The sequence below is a fragment of the Elephas maximus genome, chromosome 15, assembly GCF_024166365.1.
Source record: "Elephas maximus indicus isolate mEleMax1 chromosome 15, mEleMax1 primary haplotype, whole genome shotgun sequence".
In the NCBI taxonomy this organism is placed as follows: domain Eukaryota; kingdom Metazoa; phylum Chordata; class Mammalia; order Proboscidea; family Elephantidae; genus Elephas; species Elephas maximus.
In genome coordinates this window covers 33,040,044-33,060,159 of record NC_064833.1, presented here as the reverse complement: position 1 = coordinate 33,060,159, position 20,116 = coordinate 33,040,044, and the positions used below count along the sequence as shown (strand labels likewise).

General features: G+C 36.2%; 1 protein-coding gene across 2 annotated transcripts in view; it reads right to left on the bottom strand.

Moving 5' to 3' along the window:
- Nucleotides 1–10,475: 10,475 nt before the first annotated feature.
- NUDCD1 (NudC domain containing 1) overlaps nucleotides 10,476–20,116 on the bottom strand; it is an 81,885-nt gene continuing 72,244 nt past the window's right edge. Inside the window, exons 9-10 of one of the 2 annotated variants that reach the window (XM_049854580.1) lie at nucleotides 17,815–17,974; nucleotides 10,476–15,335 (exon numbers count right to left, since the gene is read on the bottom strand). In XM_049854580.1, coding sequence (XP_049710537.1) covers nucleotides 15,043–15,335; nucleotides 17,815–17,974 — 453 coding nt within the window. In that variant the 3' untranslated portion in view covers nucleotides 10,476–15,042. The remainder of the gene's footprint in view (nucleotides 15,336–17,814; nucleotides 17,975–20,116) is intronic. The other variant, XM_049854581.1, reaches the window with a different exon arrangement.

The following is a 20,116-nucleotide window of genomic DNA, read 5'->3' as shown; positions in this document are numbered from 1 at the left end:
AGCAGCAAAAGAAAACAATGATTAAGAAATACAATTACGCTCAAAACTCCATTTACCTAAAATCCTTGAAATCTTCAAAGATGTGGGACATATATGACTAAAGTGGTCATCATCACCACCACAACCATCAGAAACTCTGTGGACAGGTCACTATGTGTGTGGGCAAAGCAGATTTTCAAAGTGGCTAAGAGTATAGACTCCAGACTTCCTTGGTTCAAATCCAGGCTGTGCCACTCACCAGCTGTGTATCTTAGGCAGTTTGCTTAATTTCTCTGTGTTCCAGTTTCCTCTTCTGTAAAATAACAATAAAGTTGTTTTGAGAAAAGAGTTAACATGTAAAGTATGAGAATAGTGGCTAGCACACAGTAGGTGCTATCTTTTGTTTCCTGATCCCAAAATTAACTTTCGAAAGGAAAATTCTGTTAACTTTTAGAAAATTTTCTAAGAAATTTGAAAGGCCCAATCTTTAAGCACAAGATGTCTAAAAATTAAAAACAGTATATACCTTCTACAACTTGTACCTACTCCTGAATGCATGATGATGGAGAAATTTGTCTATATTGTCTCCCTTCCTTGTCCTTGTCCTCATTCTCTAATATTCTCTATCTGTTCCCTCTTCTATACTACCACTGTCATTCCAGCTCAGTTTCTCATGAAATCTTGAAGGACCATTATAATGGCTCTCTTGCTGGTCTCCTCCTTCCAGTTTCTCTGTGGTCTACACTCTTTTACTGATGACCTCTTTTAAGTTCTGCTTTAATCCCACTACCCCTCATCCCTAAACATTCCCATAGTTACCAACGGTTTTCAAAATAAATTCTGAGCATTTTAACCTGACATTTAAGGCCCTACTAATCTGAACTCAACCTAATGTTCTACCTTTATTGTCTCCCTACTTCCCTCTCATAAACCCAACACTCTATCAAAGTATTTCTCAATCGAGAGTGGTTTTGCCCTCACCCCCAACCCTGGACCATTTGGCAAAGTCTGGAGATAGTTTTGTTTGTCACAATCAAGAGAGGGTGCTATTTGTATCTAGTGGGGAAGAGGCCAGAGATGCTGCTAAATATTCTACAATGCACAGGAAAGTCCCCCACAACAAAGGATCATCCAGGCCAAAAGGTCAATATTGCTGAGCAGAATTCTTGCACTAAGAACTAAGGAAGTAGCTATTTCATACATTTACTATAATTTCCTGCTTCTTGTGCTGTTTTTCCAGTGTTAATCCTTCTGTCTGAAGCTGATCTATTCATCAACATTTATTCATCAAGTATTTATTTAGCATCTACTGTATTTGGAGCCCTGGTGGCTCAGTGGTTAAGAGCTCAACTGCTAACCAAAAGATCGGCAGTTCAAATCCACCAGCATATCCTTGAAAACCCTATGGGGCAGTTCTACTCTGTCCTATAGGGTTGTTATGGTCAGAATTGACTCACCGGCAATGGGTTTTGTTTTGTTTTGTTTTTTAAATATGGTAAGCCCTGTAGATACAAAGATGAAAAAAGCATTCCCTACCCTGAAGAAGCTCAGAATTTCATAGAGGCCAAAACACTCTCTTTTTATAACTTGCTTGCCCAAAGAGAGCCTATTTTTCATTATTTATATGAAATAATAATAGCTATCATTTATTGGGTGCTTACTTTGTGCCAAATATTGTTCCAAGTATTTTACATGAACTCATTTAACCCCCACAAAATTCTATATGGTGGGTGCTATTATTACCTGCCTTTTACAGATGAGGAGACAGGCAGAAAGAAACTAAAAAGTCACCTAACCTTATGGTTAGTAAATGACAGAACTAGGATTTGAACCTAGGCAGTCTGATTGCAGTATCCAGATGAGGTAGGTAGATAGGTGAATGGATACATGCATGGATGGATGGATGGGTGGGTGGGTGGGTGGGTAGGTAGGTAGGTAGGTAGGTAGGTAGGTAGGTAGGTAGGTAGGTAGGTAGGTAGACAGACAGAATTCAACCCAGAAGCCAGATCCCATTGCTGTCCAGCCGATTCCGACTCATAGCGACCCTATAGGACAGAGTAGAACTGCCCCATAGAGTTTCCAAGGAGCGCCTGGCAGATTCTAACTGGTGACCCTTTGGTTAGCAGCCGTAGCGCTTAACCACTACACCACCAGGGTAGACAGAATATACATATATAATATCCATATCCATATGTACAATAAAAACCTGAAAGCAGCTTTTTCCCGCACGGAGAGGAAAAATGATAAATAAAGCAGACTAGGTAATTATGGGAAACCCTGGTGGCATAGTGGTTAAGTGCTATAGCTGCTAACCCAAGGGTCGGCAGTTCGAATCTGCCAGGCGCTCCTCGGAAACTCTATGGGGCAGTTCTACTCTGTCCTATAGGGTCGCTATGAGCCAGAATAAACTCGATGGCACTGATTTGGTTTTTTGGTTTAGGTAATTATGATATCTGGCCTCTTTGATCCCCAGCCTCCTCTTTCAAACTGCTCTTCCCCATGCTCTGTTAAGATGTCACGCATCATTCAATATCTAAGATCTTAACCCTCAGTTATAAGAAGCTGTATTAGTTTTTTTTACAGTTGTTTTGGCATGTAATGTTTTGTTAATGGAGAACTGTCTTTGTTAACAGAGGTACAAACATATAAATTGTCCTTTGTGTATTTAGAAAATGATTTTAATACACCAGAAGTCAAACATGTTCTCATTATTTTTCTATTAGTGGTGATAGCTTTCTCTTAGCAGGTTTATGGTAGCTATATGTACCTTGGTTAAGGGAGGCAACCTTGCCAAGGCAGTGGCTGCCATGGGGAAAGAAAGGAAGAGAGAGAGAGAAGTTCCAGGTCATAAGAAATGCTAGTACATGGGCCTTCCCACTAATGCTTTTCTCCTGCCCCAAGGGCTCTACAGGCTCTATTTCCTTACTTATAATCTGTGATATCTCTTCAAGGCCCACTGCAATGATTTCCAACTAGACCTTGAATGTGTAAGCAATGATTGTTTTCACTATTGGTCTAAAATATTCATTACCGAAAATGCATATATGATAGATTCAAAATAAATGGAGATGTTATTTTCAAATTATAAGATATTCAGAAAAAACTTTACAGATCAAAAAGTTTATTGTAAGGATAAAACCATTTAGATGGCATATGAGTCTTGGGTGTCTTGAAGTCAGCAGATACACTTTCTTTCTAGGACCAAGAGCTAAACAACTGATTTAAAGACTATGTTCCCAAACTAGGAGCCCTGGTGGTATAGTGGTTAAAGTGCTTGGCTGCTAACCAAAAGGTCAGCAATTCAAACTCACCATGCACTCCGCTGGAGAAAGATGTGGCTGGAAGTCTGCTTCCATAAAGATTTACAGCCTTGGGAACCTCATGGGACATTTCTACTCTATCCTTTAGGGTCATTCTGAGTTGGAATTGACTCATCAGCAGTGGGTTTGGTTTGGTTGGGTATGTTCCCAAAGTGGAAATTTGGAGTGTTCTTTGATGGTTTTCACTGACTGTGAATGTGTCAAGAACAAAAATGATGACAGTTTTAAACTATTCCCTACAGACTCACATAGTTTTAGATAAAATATAAAACCCACTGCCGTCGAGTCGATTCCGACTCATATGAAGTATGAGTAGAAAATATGAAGTATGAGTAGAAAATAACAAAAATGTAAAAATAAAGATGTTTCCTCCTAATAACTCCTTATAACAGGAAGTTTTCCATCTGAGACTTTTGATGAGAGAGTATCACTACTTTATTTGATCACTTTCACCCAATAAAATTATATGAACATTTTGATCTTAACAATTTTCCCCTATCATGAAATTCAATTTATGTAAGAGATTAAGACATTTGAACAAACTGAAGGAAAAATAAAAATAAATTAAAAAAAATTTCATACATATTTAACATGGAAGATGACTTCAAAGACTTCCTCTTTGTTCCTGTTCTCTCATGTTGTTGTTTTTAATAATGGCTTTATTGAGATATAATTCTCCACTGAAAGTGTACAATTCAATATTTTTAGTATAATCAGTTTTGCATCCATTACCTCAATCGATTTTAGAACATTTTCATCACTCCGAAAAGAAACCCCATTCCAGTTAGCAGTCACTCTCCATCCACATCTCCCCAACCCTAACCCCAAACCCATTGCTGCTCAGTCAATTCTGATCAGAGAGACCCTACAGGATGGAGCAGAACTGTCTCATAGGGTTTCCAAGACTGTAAATCTTTATGGAAGCAGACTGCCACATCTTTCTCCCACGAGAGCAGCTGGTGGATTTGAACCACTGACCTTTTGGTTAGCAGCAGAGCTCTTAACCACTGTGCCACCAGGGCTCATTTTCCCAGCCCTAGGTGAGTATTGGAAACTCTGATGGCATAGTGGTTAAAAGCTACTGCTACTAACCAAAAAGTTGCCAGTTCGACTCCACCAGGCATTCCTTGGAAACCCTATGGGGCAGTTCTGTCTTGTCCTATGGGGCCTCTATGAGTTGTAATCGACTCAATGGCAACGGGTTTTTTTTTTTGGTAGGCAGACATTAATCTACTTTCTTTCTGTACAGATTTGCCTACTCACATACATGGAATCACACAATATATGGTCTATTGTAACTGGTTTCTTTCACTTATAATGTTTTCAAGGTGCACACGTGTTATAGCATATATTAGTACTTCATTTCTTTTTATTGCCAAATAATATTCCATTGTACAGATATAACACATTTTTATCCACTCATCAGTTGATGGACATTTGGGTTGTTTCTCCTTTTTAGCTACTATGAATAATGCTGCTATGAACATTTGGGAGAAAGTTTTTATGTGGATGTATGCTTCCAATTCTCTTGGATGTACACTTGGGAGTGAAAATGTATTTCTAGCTCCTTTGCAATTCCATGTGAAGTTTAGATTCAGTTTGCCAATTTCTACCAAAAAAAAAAAAAAACCCTGCTAGGATTTTGATTGAGATGGTATTAAATCCATGAACACACTGCTTTTTTACATCAGTTATAATGTAATACATATCATTTCGATTGCTCTTAACTACCATAAATTTTAAAGGATTTTCTATGTAAATGATCCTGTTGCCTGCAGATAAAGACAGGTTTGCTTCTTTTTCAATCTGTTGTAGTTAGGTGCAGTTGAGGCGCTTCCAACTCATAGCGACCCTATGTACAACAGAAAGAAACACTGTCCAGTCCTGCGCCATCCCCCCAAGCATTGAGCCCATTGTTATAGCCACTGTGTCAGTCCATCTCATTGAGGGTCTCCCTCTTTTTCGCTGACCCTTTACCTTACTAAGCATGATGTCCTTCTCCAGGGACTGGTCCCTCCTGATAATGTGTCCAAAGTATGTGAGACGTAGTCTCACCATCCTTGCTTCTAAGGAGCATTCTGGCTGTACTTCTTCCAAGATAGACTTGTTCGTTCCTCAGGGAGTCCATGGGATGTTCAATATTCTTCGCCAATCTAGATGCCTTTTATTTTTTTCTTACCTGGTTGAGCTGGTTAAGACTTCATACACAATGTGAGTAGTTTTGAGAGCAGACATTCTTGCCTTGTTCCTGATCTTATGCGAGAAAGCATTTAGTCTCTTTCATTAAGTATGATGTTATCTGAAGTGTTTTTGTAGATGCCCTTTATCAGACTGAGAAAGTTCCTTTTATTCGTAGTTTGCTGAGAGTTTTTAGCAATACAGCATGTTGGATTTAGTTCAATGATTTTTCTGCATCTACTGATACATATTTCATTTTAGTCTGTTAATGTAGTTTTCAAATGTTAAATTAACATTGCACTGCTCAGATAACCTTCACCTGGTGATGATGTATTATCATTTTTATATCCTTTATGTTATACTTATGTTAAGAATTGTTGCATCTATGTTTATGTGGAATACTGGTCTGTAGTTGTCTTTTAGCGTAATGTTTTTGGTTGGTTTTGGGTAAAGCTGGCTTCATAAATTGGGAATATTCCCTACTCTTCAATTGTCAGGAAGAGTTGGTGTACAATTGATATTATTTTTCGAATATTTGATAGTATTCATTTGTGACGCAACCTGGGCCTTGAGTTTTCTTGGTGGAAAGTTTTTAAACTATAAATTCGATTTCTGTAATAAATATAGAGCTATTCAGATGATCCGTTCCTTCTTGAATGAAATGTGATAGTTTTTCTTTCAAAGAATATGTCCATTTTTTTCGAGTAGTCCAATTTATTGGAATAAAGTTATTCTGATTCACGTCAACCATGTGTATGTCAGAGTAGATCTGTGCACCACTGGGTTTTCAGTGGCTGATTTTTCAGAAGTAGACCTCTAGGACTTCCTTTCGAGGCACCCCTCAGTGGATTTGAACCACCAACCTTTCAGTTAGTAGCTGAGTGTGTTAACCGTTTACACCACCCAGGCACTCGAAGTTGTTGATAATATCCCCATATTATTCTTTTAATATCTGTAGAATTTGTAGTGATTGCACCTCTCTTATTTCTGATGTTGGCAATTTTTATCTTCCCTCTTTTTTTCTTTTTCCTGTCAATTTGTCTAAAGGTTTATCATTTATATCAATCTTTACAAAAAACTAGTTTCATTGTTATTCATGTTTTCTGGTTCTAGATCGTTGATTACTGCTCTGGTCTTTATTTCCTTTTTTTTTTTCCTGCCGCTTAGAGTTTGCTCTTCTTTTTCGAGTTTCTTAAACGTGGAAGTTGAGATCATTGATTTGGAATATTTGTTCTTTTCTCATGTAAATATTTACTGCTATGGATTTTCCTCTAAATACTACTGCCTTAGTGAAATCCCACAAATTTTAATAGATTGTGTTTTCATTTCCATTCAGTTCAAACAATTTCTAAACACTCTTTGATTTCTTTGACAAATGGATTATTTAGAAGTGTGTTATTTTGCTTCCAAATAGTTGGGGATTTTCCAGGTATCATTCTGTTACCGATTTCTAATTTAATTCCATTTGGGTCAGAGGACATACTTTGCATCTTTTTGATTTTTGTTTTATAGCCCAGAATATGGTCCATCTTGGTAAATATTACATTTGCACTTAATAAGAATTTGCATCCTGTTGTTTGGTAGTGTGTTCTATAAATATCATTTAGGTCAAGTTTGTTGATAGTGTTATTCAAATGTTCTATATCCTTGCTGGCTTTTTGTCTACTTTTTCCATCAGTGATTGACAGAGGAGTATTAAAACCTCCAACTATAATTGTTGATTTGTCTATTTTTCATCACAGTTCTATCAGTTTTTACTTCATGTATTTTAAAGCTTTGTTATTAGGGACACACTTAGGAGTGGTGTGTCCTCTTGAATAACCGACCCCTGTGTTAATATGAAATGGCCTTCTTTATCCCTGGTAATATTCTTTTCTCTGAAATCAACTCTATGATATTAATATGGCCACTCCAGCCTTATTTTGAATAGTGCTAACATGACATATTCTTTTCCATTCTTTGCTTAAAAAAAATAAAGATTTTTAGAACAGTTTGATTTACAGAGAAGTTGCAAAGGCACTACAGAGAACTCCCACCTACCCCTCCATCAGTTTCACCTATCGTTAACATCTTACATTACTATGGTAGTTGTGTCATTGTTAAGAAACCAACATTGGTACAATACTGGTATCTAAACTCCAATTTATTTGGATTTCACTAGTCTTTCTTTAATGTCCATCCCTATTGCAGGATCCCGTCAAGGATACATTACATTTAGTCAGCATGCTAAAAGGCTGTGATAGTTTCTCAGATTTTCCTTGGATTTGATGATCTTAAAAGTTTTGAGGAGTGCTAGTCAGGCATTTTGTAGAATGCACGTCAATTTGCATTTGTGTGGTATCTTCTCCCGGTTAGAATGGCATTATTGACTTTCGGGAGGATGACAGAGAGGCTAAGTATCATTTAAAGGGCTGGCAGTTTGAATCTACCAGCTGCTCCTTGGAAACCCTAGGGAGCAGCTCTACCCTGTTCTATAGAGTCAGAATGAGTCAGAATCAGCTGGATGGCAGTGGGTTTGGTTTTTGGTTTTAGCAGCATGATTACCACTGGCTGAGGTAGCATTTACCAGGCATCTCCACTGTAAAGTCACTTTTTTCCCCAAGGTTTTTTGTTTGTTTGAATTCTTTTTCATTACTTTAAACCTATTTTTGTCTTTATAAAGTGTGTTTCTTATAAGCAGCATACAGTCGGGTCTTGCTTTTTTTGTCCAACATGACAGTATCTGCCTTTTAATGTGATTATTGATATGATTGTTTAAGTCCATTATGTTGCTGTTTTCTATTTGTCAATCTGTTTTTCCATTTTCCTTTTTTTTGGGGTGCCATCTTTTAGATTATTTTTTGTGATTGTATTTTATCTCTTTTGTTGGTTTATTAGCTATAACATTTTGCTTTTTTATTTTACTGGTTGATTTAGCCTTCATAGCTTACGTTTTATCCTATCACGGCTAACCTTCAAGAGTGATTATGTAAAATAGGCTGCTGGAAATGAATACGGAGAATAAACGGTTTAGTTTGAAATCCTCTTACCAAAGTTAACATTTCTTATTTGTTCCAAAAACATACAAAACAGTACATCCGCAAATAACCTTAACATTAGAAAACCCTGAATTCCTGGTTTATGACAGTACTAGGGTGTTCTTAGATTGAATATCAAATAGGGGAAGAAGGTCTAAATTATCTTACCTTATTCATAAATGGAAACCCTGGTGGTGTAGTGGTTAAGAGCTACAGCTGCTAACCAAAAGGTTGGCAGTTTGAATCCAACAACACACTCCTTGGAAATTCTGTCCTATAGAGTTTCTATGAGTTGGAATCGACTCGACAGCAATGGGTTTGGTTCTTACGGGTATTCATAGATAATCCAGACTACATTTAGGTAAAATTTCCATCTAGATTGTAACACATTTACCTTGAGAAGACTGTATCCAAACCCTGTGAATATATTAATAGTACATACAACTTATACTAAAGTTCAATTCATATAGCATTATTTCCTTTAAATATGAGAATATAAAAATTGTTTCAATAAACATTATCTGTAGTGACAGAAAGCACAACTGTGGTTGTCTGATGGCATACATGGAGGGAGGGATTGACTGCAAAGGGGTATGAAAACCCTTGGGAATGATGGAAATCTTCTGTCTTGATAGTGGTAGTGGGTTCACAGGCACTCGCACATGTGTATTCAATTGTACACGTGAAACAGCTGTAGTTCATTATATACAAATTATACTTCAATAAACTTAATTTAAATATCTGTTCCAATGGCAAATATATACACAAACCTGAAATTGTATTAATTATAGGTTTTGGATCTAAATGGTAGTTATGGTACATTTTTCTAAATTTTTTTCAATTATTTTGAGTATTTGAAAAATGAGTGCATCACTTACCTATAGATGACAATCTTAACGTATGCACACACCTTTTTACAGACTTTCACGTTGTTTCCAATTTCTTGCTAGTACAATGCTGGACTTGTTGTTGTTAGGTCCCATCAAGTTGGTTCTGATGCACAGCGATCCTATATACTACAGGATGAAACATGGCTTGGGCCTGAGTCATCCTCACAATCATTGTTATGCTTGAGCTCATTGTTACAGCCACTGTGTCAATCCATCTCGTTGAAGGTCTTCCTTTTTTTCCCTGGCCCTCTATATCCTTATGCATTTCTCCTTTCGCATGCTTCCCGATGGCATAACCACCCAAATAGGCTTTACATGTGTTGCAAATAGGTTACAAATTGCCTAGATATTGAGCCCTTCAGCCTTTGAAACACAGCCAAGGTCACTCTGGCCACGAGCAGCCTTATCCTTTTGCACCAATGTGTCATACAATTACAATTTCCTGTGTACTGTGAAGTAAAGGGTGAAAAAAAGGTTAGACATCTATACTGCTAGAACATAGTATCAGTACACATGACAGATTTTAAAAATGGTCCCAGTTCTTCACTCTCCCTGTATCCATGTCTTTTGCCCTGTAACTCTGCAGGGTCCTCCCACTCTCCCTCTGGGACCATCCATGTGACTTGCTTTGGCCAATATGGTATTAGAAAATGTGACAGCAGAAGCTTGAAAAATGCTTGTGCCACAATTGAGCTTGCCCTCTACCGTTCTGACCATTGTAAAAATATGCCTGGGCTAGTCAGGTGGAGGAAAAGACAAGTGGAATAGTTTCAGAATGATGTGGCCAACAATGAATCCAACCTAAGTGACCTCTCTGGGAACATTGCCTGCCTGCACCTAAACCTAAGATGCTGTTCAAAACAAAGTCAAAGGGTTAGCTTCTTTTATTTCCTCCCCAAGACAAAAACTGAGGATCCTAGGTGATATCCAGTCTTAACTTTCTTATTTCATTTGAGGCACTAAGGGGTATTTCCCTCTTCTTTTTTAATAGAGAACTTAAACAGCAGAAAATATTTTATGAACAAAAGACTTTTCATAGGAGTATCTATTTTGAAAAGGCCACACAAATCTTGATGTAACTTGAAGTGTTACAGTTTATTAACTCCATCTTTCTCATGAGAAAGGAACAAAGTATTACTTACATAATAATGTCAGTGGGGTTTCCAGGCCTTTTATAAAAAACAATTGACCAAAGCCTTCTTATAAACAGTAATTTATGGTATTTCCATACTCTGGCCAAGATTCATAATAAAACTTTGAAATGTTTACCAATTTCCCTGATTACCTGGGAGATTGAGCATCTTTTCAAAGGTGTATTGACCATCTGTATTTCCTTATCTATGAATTGACTGTTCATATCTCTTACCCATTTTTCTTTTTTTTTAATTAAATCCTAGGGGTTCTTTTTATATTACAGATTTTAAACCTCATCTACTATGTATGCAACAAATATTTTCTTCCAATCTGTTATCTTTTAGCATTATTAATGGAACTAGGTCATAAAGATTATTTTACATTTTGATATGGCCAAATTCATTAGTCTTTTCCCTTATATTTTTGTTTTTTAAGAAGATTTTTCAACTTTGAGATTAGAAAACATTTTCTTCTAAAAAGTAAATAGAACTAAAATGTGTATTTCATACTTTTAATTAGTGCTTCCTAATATATCTTGATGGTTTGGGTACCTCTGACTTGAGCTGTTTTTGTACATTTATTCTTTTATGCTGATTTTAGAAAGGCTCACTTCTAACTGGTATATTTCCTCTAAAACCAAACCAAACCTGTTGCTGTGGATTCTGACTCATAGCAATCCTATAGGACAGAGAATCACCCCACAGCACTTCCAAGGCTGTAAATCTTTTCAAAAGCAGGCTGCCCCATCTTTCTCCCACAGAGCAAGTGGTGGGTTTGAATTGCCAAAGTCTGGGATAGCAGCCGAGCACTTAACACTGCGCCACTAGGTTTCCTTATAATTACTCTAACCTTCACTAGGTTTAATTTTTACTGGTTCAACTACTATTATATGCTAAGTAAGACATGATTAGTACTAAGAATTAAAATACTCTTCCAGTAATCACCAATGACTAGTACGATACTAGTTTTATTGTATTTTTTTTTTTAAGACATGATTAGTACTAAGAATTAAAATATTCTTCCAGTAATCACCAATGACTACTACGATACTAGTTTTACTGTATTACTGGTCATAGGTAAACTTACCATTTGTTCTTTTTCCTATCTCTGTAGACAATCACAAATAAAGCATACCTGCACAATGATGGTTTAACCTGTATGGTAATTTCCTTTCCATGTGGGAATGTTACTTGTTATTATTTCAGAACATTAATACTGTTTCCCCATTACCGTCGAGTCAATTCCGACTCACCATTCTTAATTTCTTAAAATGCTCTTATCCTCTTTTGACCCTTCTAATTGGCAACTCTTCTACCTGCCTATTGCATATAGTTTTCTCCAAGGTTCCATTCTTGATTAAACTTCCTTTTTAGCAATAGAACCAGTGACTCCACCTACCCCTTTGTATTTCACAAAAGGAAAACATACCTGAAAATCATTAGAATGTTTCCTATCCATTGTGTTACTGCCGAGGGAACAGAGGCTCTCTGGACTCAATGGATCCTTGTCTTTCTCTTGTTAAGAATACACAGAGGAGACAATTTTGGGTTCAGCTCTAACAGGTTTTACTTGAGACAAGTAAAAGGAGACAGTGGGGGCTTATGCCTCTCCAAAAGACTGACTTCAAAAGGGAAGCAAGGCTAGGGCTTATATGGGTTCGGTAGAGACAATAGTATTTAGTGGATTTCCTTCAAGGGACAGGTACTTCTCAGAATGGCAGTGCATACTAATTAGGTGGCACACATATCTGGAATCCAAGATGGAACCCGCTGATATTCAAGATGGAGTCCTCTCTGCAGCCCTTGATATCACTTATTATAGGATATGGCGCAAGTGCACTGATCTTCAGCACTGCACTGCCCTCTTTGGTGGGCTAAGAAAGGTTAAACAGCAGTCACACTTTGTTCTTCTGAGCACACGGAGCCTGTAAAGGGGGAATGGACTAGAAAAACACTAAGAAGGAAGTAATAATTCATAGGTTGTTTAAAACTTATGTTGACAGGGTGTGGTTCTTGTTTTCCCAACTTCTAGATGGTAATCTTTTAACAGCTCTTTTGTTTTGCCAGCAGTTAACCCTATCTGTCTCAACTGCATAATCCTTAGCATGGAAAACATTATATTACGGTATATAACTCATGCTATAGGGTCACTATGAGTTGGAATCAACTCGATGGCAATGGGTTTTGTTTGGTCAACAGGAACTGATGCTTAATAAACATGCTGAAAGAATATTGTTAAATAAATTTTAATATGCAGGACATACAACACTTCATTACTATCAAATATTTTATAAGTTCCTCTTTATAACTCATTGCAAAAATCAACAAAAATACAAGTAACTACACTCATAGCTCTTATAGAAGTATACTAAATGTGTGCTTATTCTTTAACAATAGTTTAGAACATTGTTTAAACTGAATTAAACATCTGTGGAATTCTGGAAGCATCTCAAGAAAGCACAGCTTAAAATGATTGCTCAAGACTCGTTAGGACTTTCTTACCATAGGTCAATATGAAACAATATTTAAGACTAATTCTCCTGAGAGTTTTCAGTTCAACATTAATCATATTAAGAGTCACCACATATAAAGAAAACTGATACTGTCTGAAAATGTGCATATATATATGTAGTAACATAGTTAATTAAGCACCACATTAATTTGCATTTCCCTAAGGGGGTATTTACAATCTTTGGGAAAACTTTTAAAGAAAATTTAAATCTGCTTTCACACAAAAAAGATTTTCACTAGTTGGCTGGGTAAATGTTCTTCTTTTTCATGATGCTTCTTTTACAATGACACTAAAAAGTTCTGGAAATATCACTGTTTTTTGGTTCAACCAAATATCTTTTTTTCTATACTCGTGACCTCATGATGCTCAATATTTAAGTCTATCTCCTTCCTAGTAGTAATGCAGTACGTCCAGTTGTCACTATCATATCTCAGGATCATCTTTCCCACCTTTTCCTCTTGCATCCTAGTTACTTCTAGTTGCATTCTGACAAAGGGTTTGGAACATGCAGATATCCCCCATCTTTTTCCTCTTCTTCTGACTCTCAAATTTATTTTTCCTTCTTTTCCTAAATTTAATTCAGTCAAATACTTGCCCTGAGAGGTGAGAGAGATATGCTGGGAATAAACAGTCTCTAACCTGTATCTCTTTTCTACATTTTCTGCCTCTTAAATTAAGGTCTTAACTATCTTATTCAAACACAAAATCCAACTTAAGGTTTATACTGACTAAAAATGACATAAAAAGTAAAGCATTTTCCAGGTAAACGCAACCCAAAAGAAATCTGGGGAGGTAATATGAGAAGCTAACATTCGGCACAAAAAATACTTAATGTATCATTTACTTAATTTACAGGATTATTTTGTTCAAACTGTAAAGATAAACCATAATCCCTTTGTGTGGTATCCTGCCATACTAATGTTCCTCAATGAATCAGACCTCCTATTAACACAGTCCCCTTCCTCAATGGCTTGGCCATGTGATTGCTTTGTCCAATGGGACATTAGCAAATATGGTGGAAACAGAGGCTTGTAAAGCTCTTGCACACTAGGGCTTGCCCTCTTGGAGTATTTCCTCTATCTTGGTAAGAAGCCCAGTCTAGCCTATTGGAGGATGTGAGGTCATGTAGAGCAGAGACAAGCTGTCATTCAACCCAGAACTGGCCAGCCAATCCATTAAATTGTGAGAAATAATAAAATGCCGTTGTTTCAAACCACTGAGTTTTGCAGCAATAAACAGCAACACTTTATGAAACCTTAGTTATTGCTCTCTCCCCCCTCTCTATCTTTGGCGGAGCAAATGCATAAAAATTAAGTAAAGCAACAGTTAATCTGAGAAACAATTAAGGTTTCTCAGCAAACTTTAAGGCTATTAGACCTGCTGTACGCCTCTTGTAGTTTCCCCTCTACCTCAGCCATTCAATCCATTTAAGTAAATATTTATAAGATTTTTAAAAACATGTAACAGTAAAGATACTGATGCACCATATCCAAAGAAATTATTTCATACAGAAAATAAAGTGAACAAAGTTACAATGATTAATAGGTACGGTATTTTTTTTTTCTTGACTTGAAATATTCAAGTCTTTTAATTAGCTTTATTTTAACTGTAATCCTATACAGTCCATGGGTATAGAATGCAGACCTATACCAATACAGAAGGAATAAACAATAAATATTTTTATTTTTTAAAACAATGAATATATCTTTCATATAAAAGATGAGATTTTAGCCTCTGTTTTTTTAAAAATAATTATACTCGTTAATATTATCTTTACATTTTTACGGAAGCAAATTTTCTCTAAATCTGCATCTTCATTCCACAGCCTAGTGCAGCTTTTACAGAATCAGAATCCCTTGAACAGATTTCCAATGTGCTTTAAAAAAATAAAAAGATTATACGGGATATTTTTATTTAATACATCAAAGTTTAACAGATTACAGTATTACTGCCCAGCCTTCTAGCTACCACTGAATACTTTTTCAGTACAGAGAAGCTAACATGTTGGAGTAACTAATTCTCTGTATTTATCTTTATTAAAAAGAGGTTTTTGGTAGTGAGAACAAATAATCTCTCGTTCGTTGCTTGAAAGCCTAAAATAGGATCGCTGGTCTCCAGGCTTGCTACTTGCTGCTTAGCAACCTGCCCTACTTGCCTGCCTTCCTTTCTGTTGTAAAGTACAGTGGACATGGGAGTGGGCTGACGATAGATGAATACTCGACGAAGGCACTCGCAGAGTGCTGCATAGGAGTAATTTGGAGCACAGGCAAAAAACTTCTTGTCTCTCTTTGATGCTTGGACGTAGCCTACCAAGAAATACAAGACAAAGGAAAAAAAATATATATATTGAACAGAAGGTGAAAAATACTAAATTAACATTTCCTAATTTTTATTACAAATTAAAATGCTTGATTCAAATAAATGCCATAAATTCACAATGGTTGAGTTCTGAACTATTAATGATTAGCCACAATGCACCTCTCCCAAATGGTCCAAAAATGCAGCTTCAATCCCTAAAGTACAAAATAGAGGGAGGGCTTCGATCTCCCAAGGAAAGCACAATATACCTCCACTTAATTTCTATGAATACTTAAAACACTAAATATTTTAAGTAAAAACACTAAGAACATGCCAAAATATCTTTAAACGTCAATTTAATATTTAAGTTCACATGAAAATGTGCATCTATACATGGTCATATAGTTAATTAAGCACCACGTTAATCTGTATTTCCCTAAGGGGGTATTTATGATCTTTGGGAAAACTTTTAAAGAAAATTTAAATCTACTTTCATACAAAAAAGATTTTCACTAGTTGACTGTGTAAATGGTTTTTTGTTTCATGATGATGATGATGATATGACATTACATAATCTTTTTTCCTTTCTCCTATCAAATAAATGGGAAAATGTTTATAGAATACCATCACAGCTATTTCAGGAATGTGCTCGTAATGCAGGCCCCATCCTTTTGAAGGAACCAATATTCACAATGCAATCTCTCATTATTCCTATAAAGTTAGTAGTATTTTTATATACCAATAACAATACAGCAACAGGATTTTGTTGTATGCTTCCAGAAGTAGAACCCTGAAATTACCACAAGCTCAAAAGAAAATTCAAGTACCTAATTTTAAAAACTGAATTAGAATACCTCTTGAAAACCAAACTTTGAAAAATATTCTAATCTTGTCTTTTTATTCATGTACATGTTTTAAAGTATGTTTACAGATAAGAGGACATTTATCTTCTGAAATATAAATTAGGATTTTCAAACTGGGACACAGTTACTGAAGGCTATAACATGTGAGATTAAAAAAAATATATAAATACATATAAAATAATATCAATTGAGAGCTCACCAAACAATGAATGAGCAAAGGAACCACAGCCCAGGCAGATCAATACTGGTGTTTTAATGTTAAGCAGGGTTTGAGGAGGGGAAAGTGAAGAGGGTGTAGACAGTTATTTGAGCAGCTCAGAATTAGCTCTCCAGGATGATTTTGACAAAATTAATAACGTATATAATATCTTAAGATTACATATTTAATGCAATGCTGACTTAATTTAATCTCAAGTATAGTAAACTCCTCTACAGTGGGGAACTGGAGGATACAAATGGAGGATCTGAGTATATAAAAATTATATGGTACAACTTTCCTCTTACTAAACAAAGAGGAAACAATAAAAAAATAGGAATTGCAGTCAAGAGGCTGGAAATTATGTGGTTAAATTCTTCAATCAAACTTTCTATTTCAGGTCATAAAAATCCATTTGGGTTCTGAATTAACCAGTTTAACAAACCTGTATTATTCAACTATAGGGGATAAACTGACAAAGCTACTCTTCAATTAGGGTTGTGCGTATAAAGCCATTAAAATACAAAATTTTACTTCCTGCAGCTGGTTTAAAATAACCTTTTTGAGGAATGCTGTAACTGTGGCTAATTCATGTAAAAAAAATTCTCCCACACGTTAATGTATTTTGACATAAAATCAATTATTGTATAAGTCTACAATTATGTAGTTTAAAACATTTTCAAGCCCTAATTTTAACACTGGTATTTCCCCTCATATCTTAGAGAATAAATTTCTGCTTATCACCACTTTCCACTGTTTTCTTATGATAGCTCTCCACACTAAACTTCCATGAAAGATGTTTCCAAAAGTGCATTACCTTATAGCTTATTCTTTGATGTTTTTGAAGATTATTCTGAAAAAATCTGAATACAAGTTCCATGTAGGGTATTGTCGAATTCCTTGTTCATATTCTAACACTGTATAGGTAAATTACCACGAGCCCTGGTGGCGCAGTGGTTAATTGCTCAGCTGCTAACCAAAAGATTGGCAGTTTGAATCCACCAGCTGCTCCACAGGAGAAAGATGTGACAGTCTGCTCCCATAAAGATTACAATCTTGAAAACCCTATGGGGCAGTTCTACTCTGTTCTTTAGGGTGGCTATGAGTCAGAATCGACTCAAGGGCAATGGGTTTTGTTTTTGGTTTTTTATAGCTAAATTAGAATAAGCAAATGAGTGATTAAAATGAGTCATGTGATTAGAGGAACATTTTGATTTCTACTGAGTTGATAAGTACTAACAGATCAGTCCGATTATTCCAACAGTGCACCATTCATCTACTATAGTAGTAGCAACCAAATTATAGTGCAAATCAATTTAAATGAAATCAGGACAGATCAAATTAAAAAAAAAGAAATGAACTTTAAAAAAATGATGACTGCAATTTCTGATATAATAGAAAAACACTGTCAAAGAGCTTGCTTTGTACCTAAAGCATTGAAAGTTGCAATGTGCTCCCACATGTCATCTTGTTTGCTAGAGTGCGGCTGCCAGAGAAGGGCATCAACATCATGGCGCAAACAGAAGCAGGGCATTTCTTTAGGATCCACTACAACGGAGAAAAGGTACTCATTACTTCCAAGGTTCACCTAAAAAGTAAAAAATAAAAAATTAGTAACTTACTCAACAATGAATTAATATTAGTGACATATGGTACTACGTTTCAGCCACTGTTCTAAACTCTTTATATATCTATACCTTATCTGATTAACACTCCTGGGAGGAATATGCTATTGTTATGTTCAGTTTACAGATAAGGGAAGTGATGCACAAAGCATTTAAGTAACTTACCCGATTTCAGCCTGGTGGAGCTGGGACTCAAACCCAAAGTCCACATTCTTAACCACTATGCTATGCTACCTCTCAATTGTTAGTAACCAGTCTAGAACATAATATGAGCCATCAATTTTATAAGCAAAACTTTTTTAAACCACAGAATACAAATATAAAGTTTGCTAATGTTAACTTAGAGCCCTGGTGACGCAGTGGTTAAGAGCTCAGCTGTGAACCAAAAGGTCAGCTGTTCAAATCCACCAGCAGCTCCGTGGAAACCCTATGGGGCAGTTCTACTCTGTCCTATAGGGTTGCTATGAGTCAGAACCGACTTGATGGCAATGTGTGTGGTGTTTTGGTTTTAATGTTAACTTACACTAACAATTATCAAGAAAAATAAACACTACTAAGATTTATGAGCACATTACATATGCCAAGTACATAATGTTATAAATATTAATCTCAATAACCCTATGAGGTTGTTATTATCTTTAATAAATGAACAAGCAGACTTGGAAAGCTTGAGTAACTTGTTCTAGGCTATACAGTTAGAAAAATCAGAGTGCTGAGATTCAAACCCAGATCTGTTTACCAGTTAGTTGTCACATTGGTATATTGTTTAATTAAATTATCTATGTCAGTAATGAGTATGTCAATAATTGTTATTGCAATATTGATAGCTAAAGGAATTTATTTTAAAGTAAAATCATTGAGACTCATAATTGGATTCCATCTATTGAAATACCCCTTTCAGTGAAGGCAGGCTGCAATGATATTCCTCATTAGAAATATTATCACAGCTACAAAAGTCTTGCTAAATATCAACACAAATCCATCAAATGTTGTAGAAAACAAAATGTGTATAGTACTTGACAAATACTGAACTGATTCCAAGAGTTTCAGAGCACAGTGGAAAATCATAAAATGTTGGGTTAAGAGGTGAGGACTTGACCTATATTCAACAGGGAAAGCTGTGAAGTGGCTCTCCAGCATAATTATTTGTTGGTTCAGATGTGCCAGCATAAACTACTGGCCACAGGACAGGTCAGTGACAGAAGAATCCAGTTTCTACTACCCCAGCAATACCTGGGAATGGGGCTTCTGTTAGGACGAGTCCGCTACTTGTCCCCTACAGAATGGGAACAGGTAGGCACACAAAGATCACCAACTATTTCTGCTCTTCCCTTTCTCCTGATTATCACCAGCTACATGGTTTAGTTTCAGAGTCACAACTAGCCAGGTGGCCTTTTATTATAAGTTTGATGGACTCAAAATTGCTTCAGCCCTCTTCCCTATACCCCCAACCCAATACTCTGATTTGCTTACCAAGAGCTTTCACCAAAAAAAGAAACGAAACCTGAAATACAAGTTGAAATAATATGTAGCTAAAAATTAATTTACTCATTCATTCTCAAAAACCAAGTGTCTTCTAAAGTATTAATAATGAAACTGGCTGATCTCTGATCCTCCCACCTTGAGTAGACAGTCGTTGTGAAAAGAACAACAGGATCCTGTGCCAAGTGAAAGGCTAACTACCAAGGGAAATCAGCCATTAAAATAAGAAGATGGAAGAGAAGTCTCTTAATATGAACCCCTTACTCCACCTTAGATGTTCCTTCTCTTTGCACTGTACATTCACACCCATTACTGTGATTATGTCAAAGTACTATTAATTATAAAAACAGCAACATCACATGGTTTGCCTTTGCTATACCTTCAACGTGACATTCTTTCTGCCTGAAATCCTCGTGTCTTTCTTTGCCTGATTTATTCCTACTCATCCTCTAACACCCAGTTCAACCATCAGTTGCTCCAGATATCCTACTTTCATATAGTTACATGAGATGTCTGAACTCTGAGAACTCCCAGCACCATGTATATTACTACTATTAAATTGTCATACTATATTAGGATTATTACCATACATGTAAACCACCTATGGTAGGCTGAATAAAGAC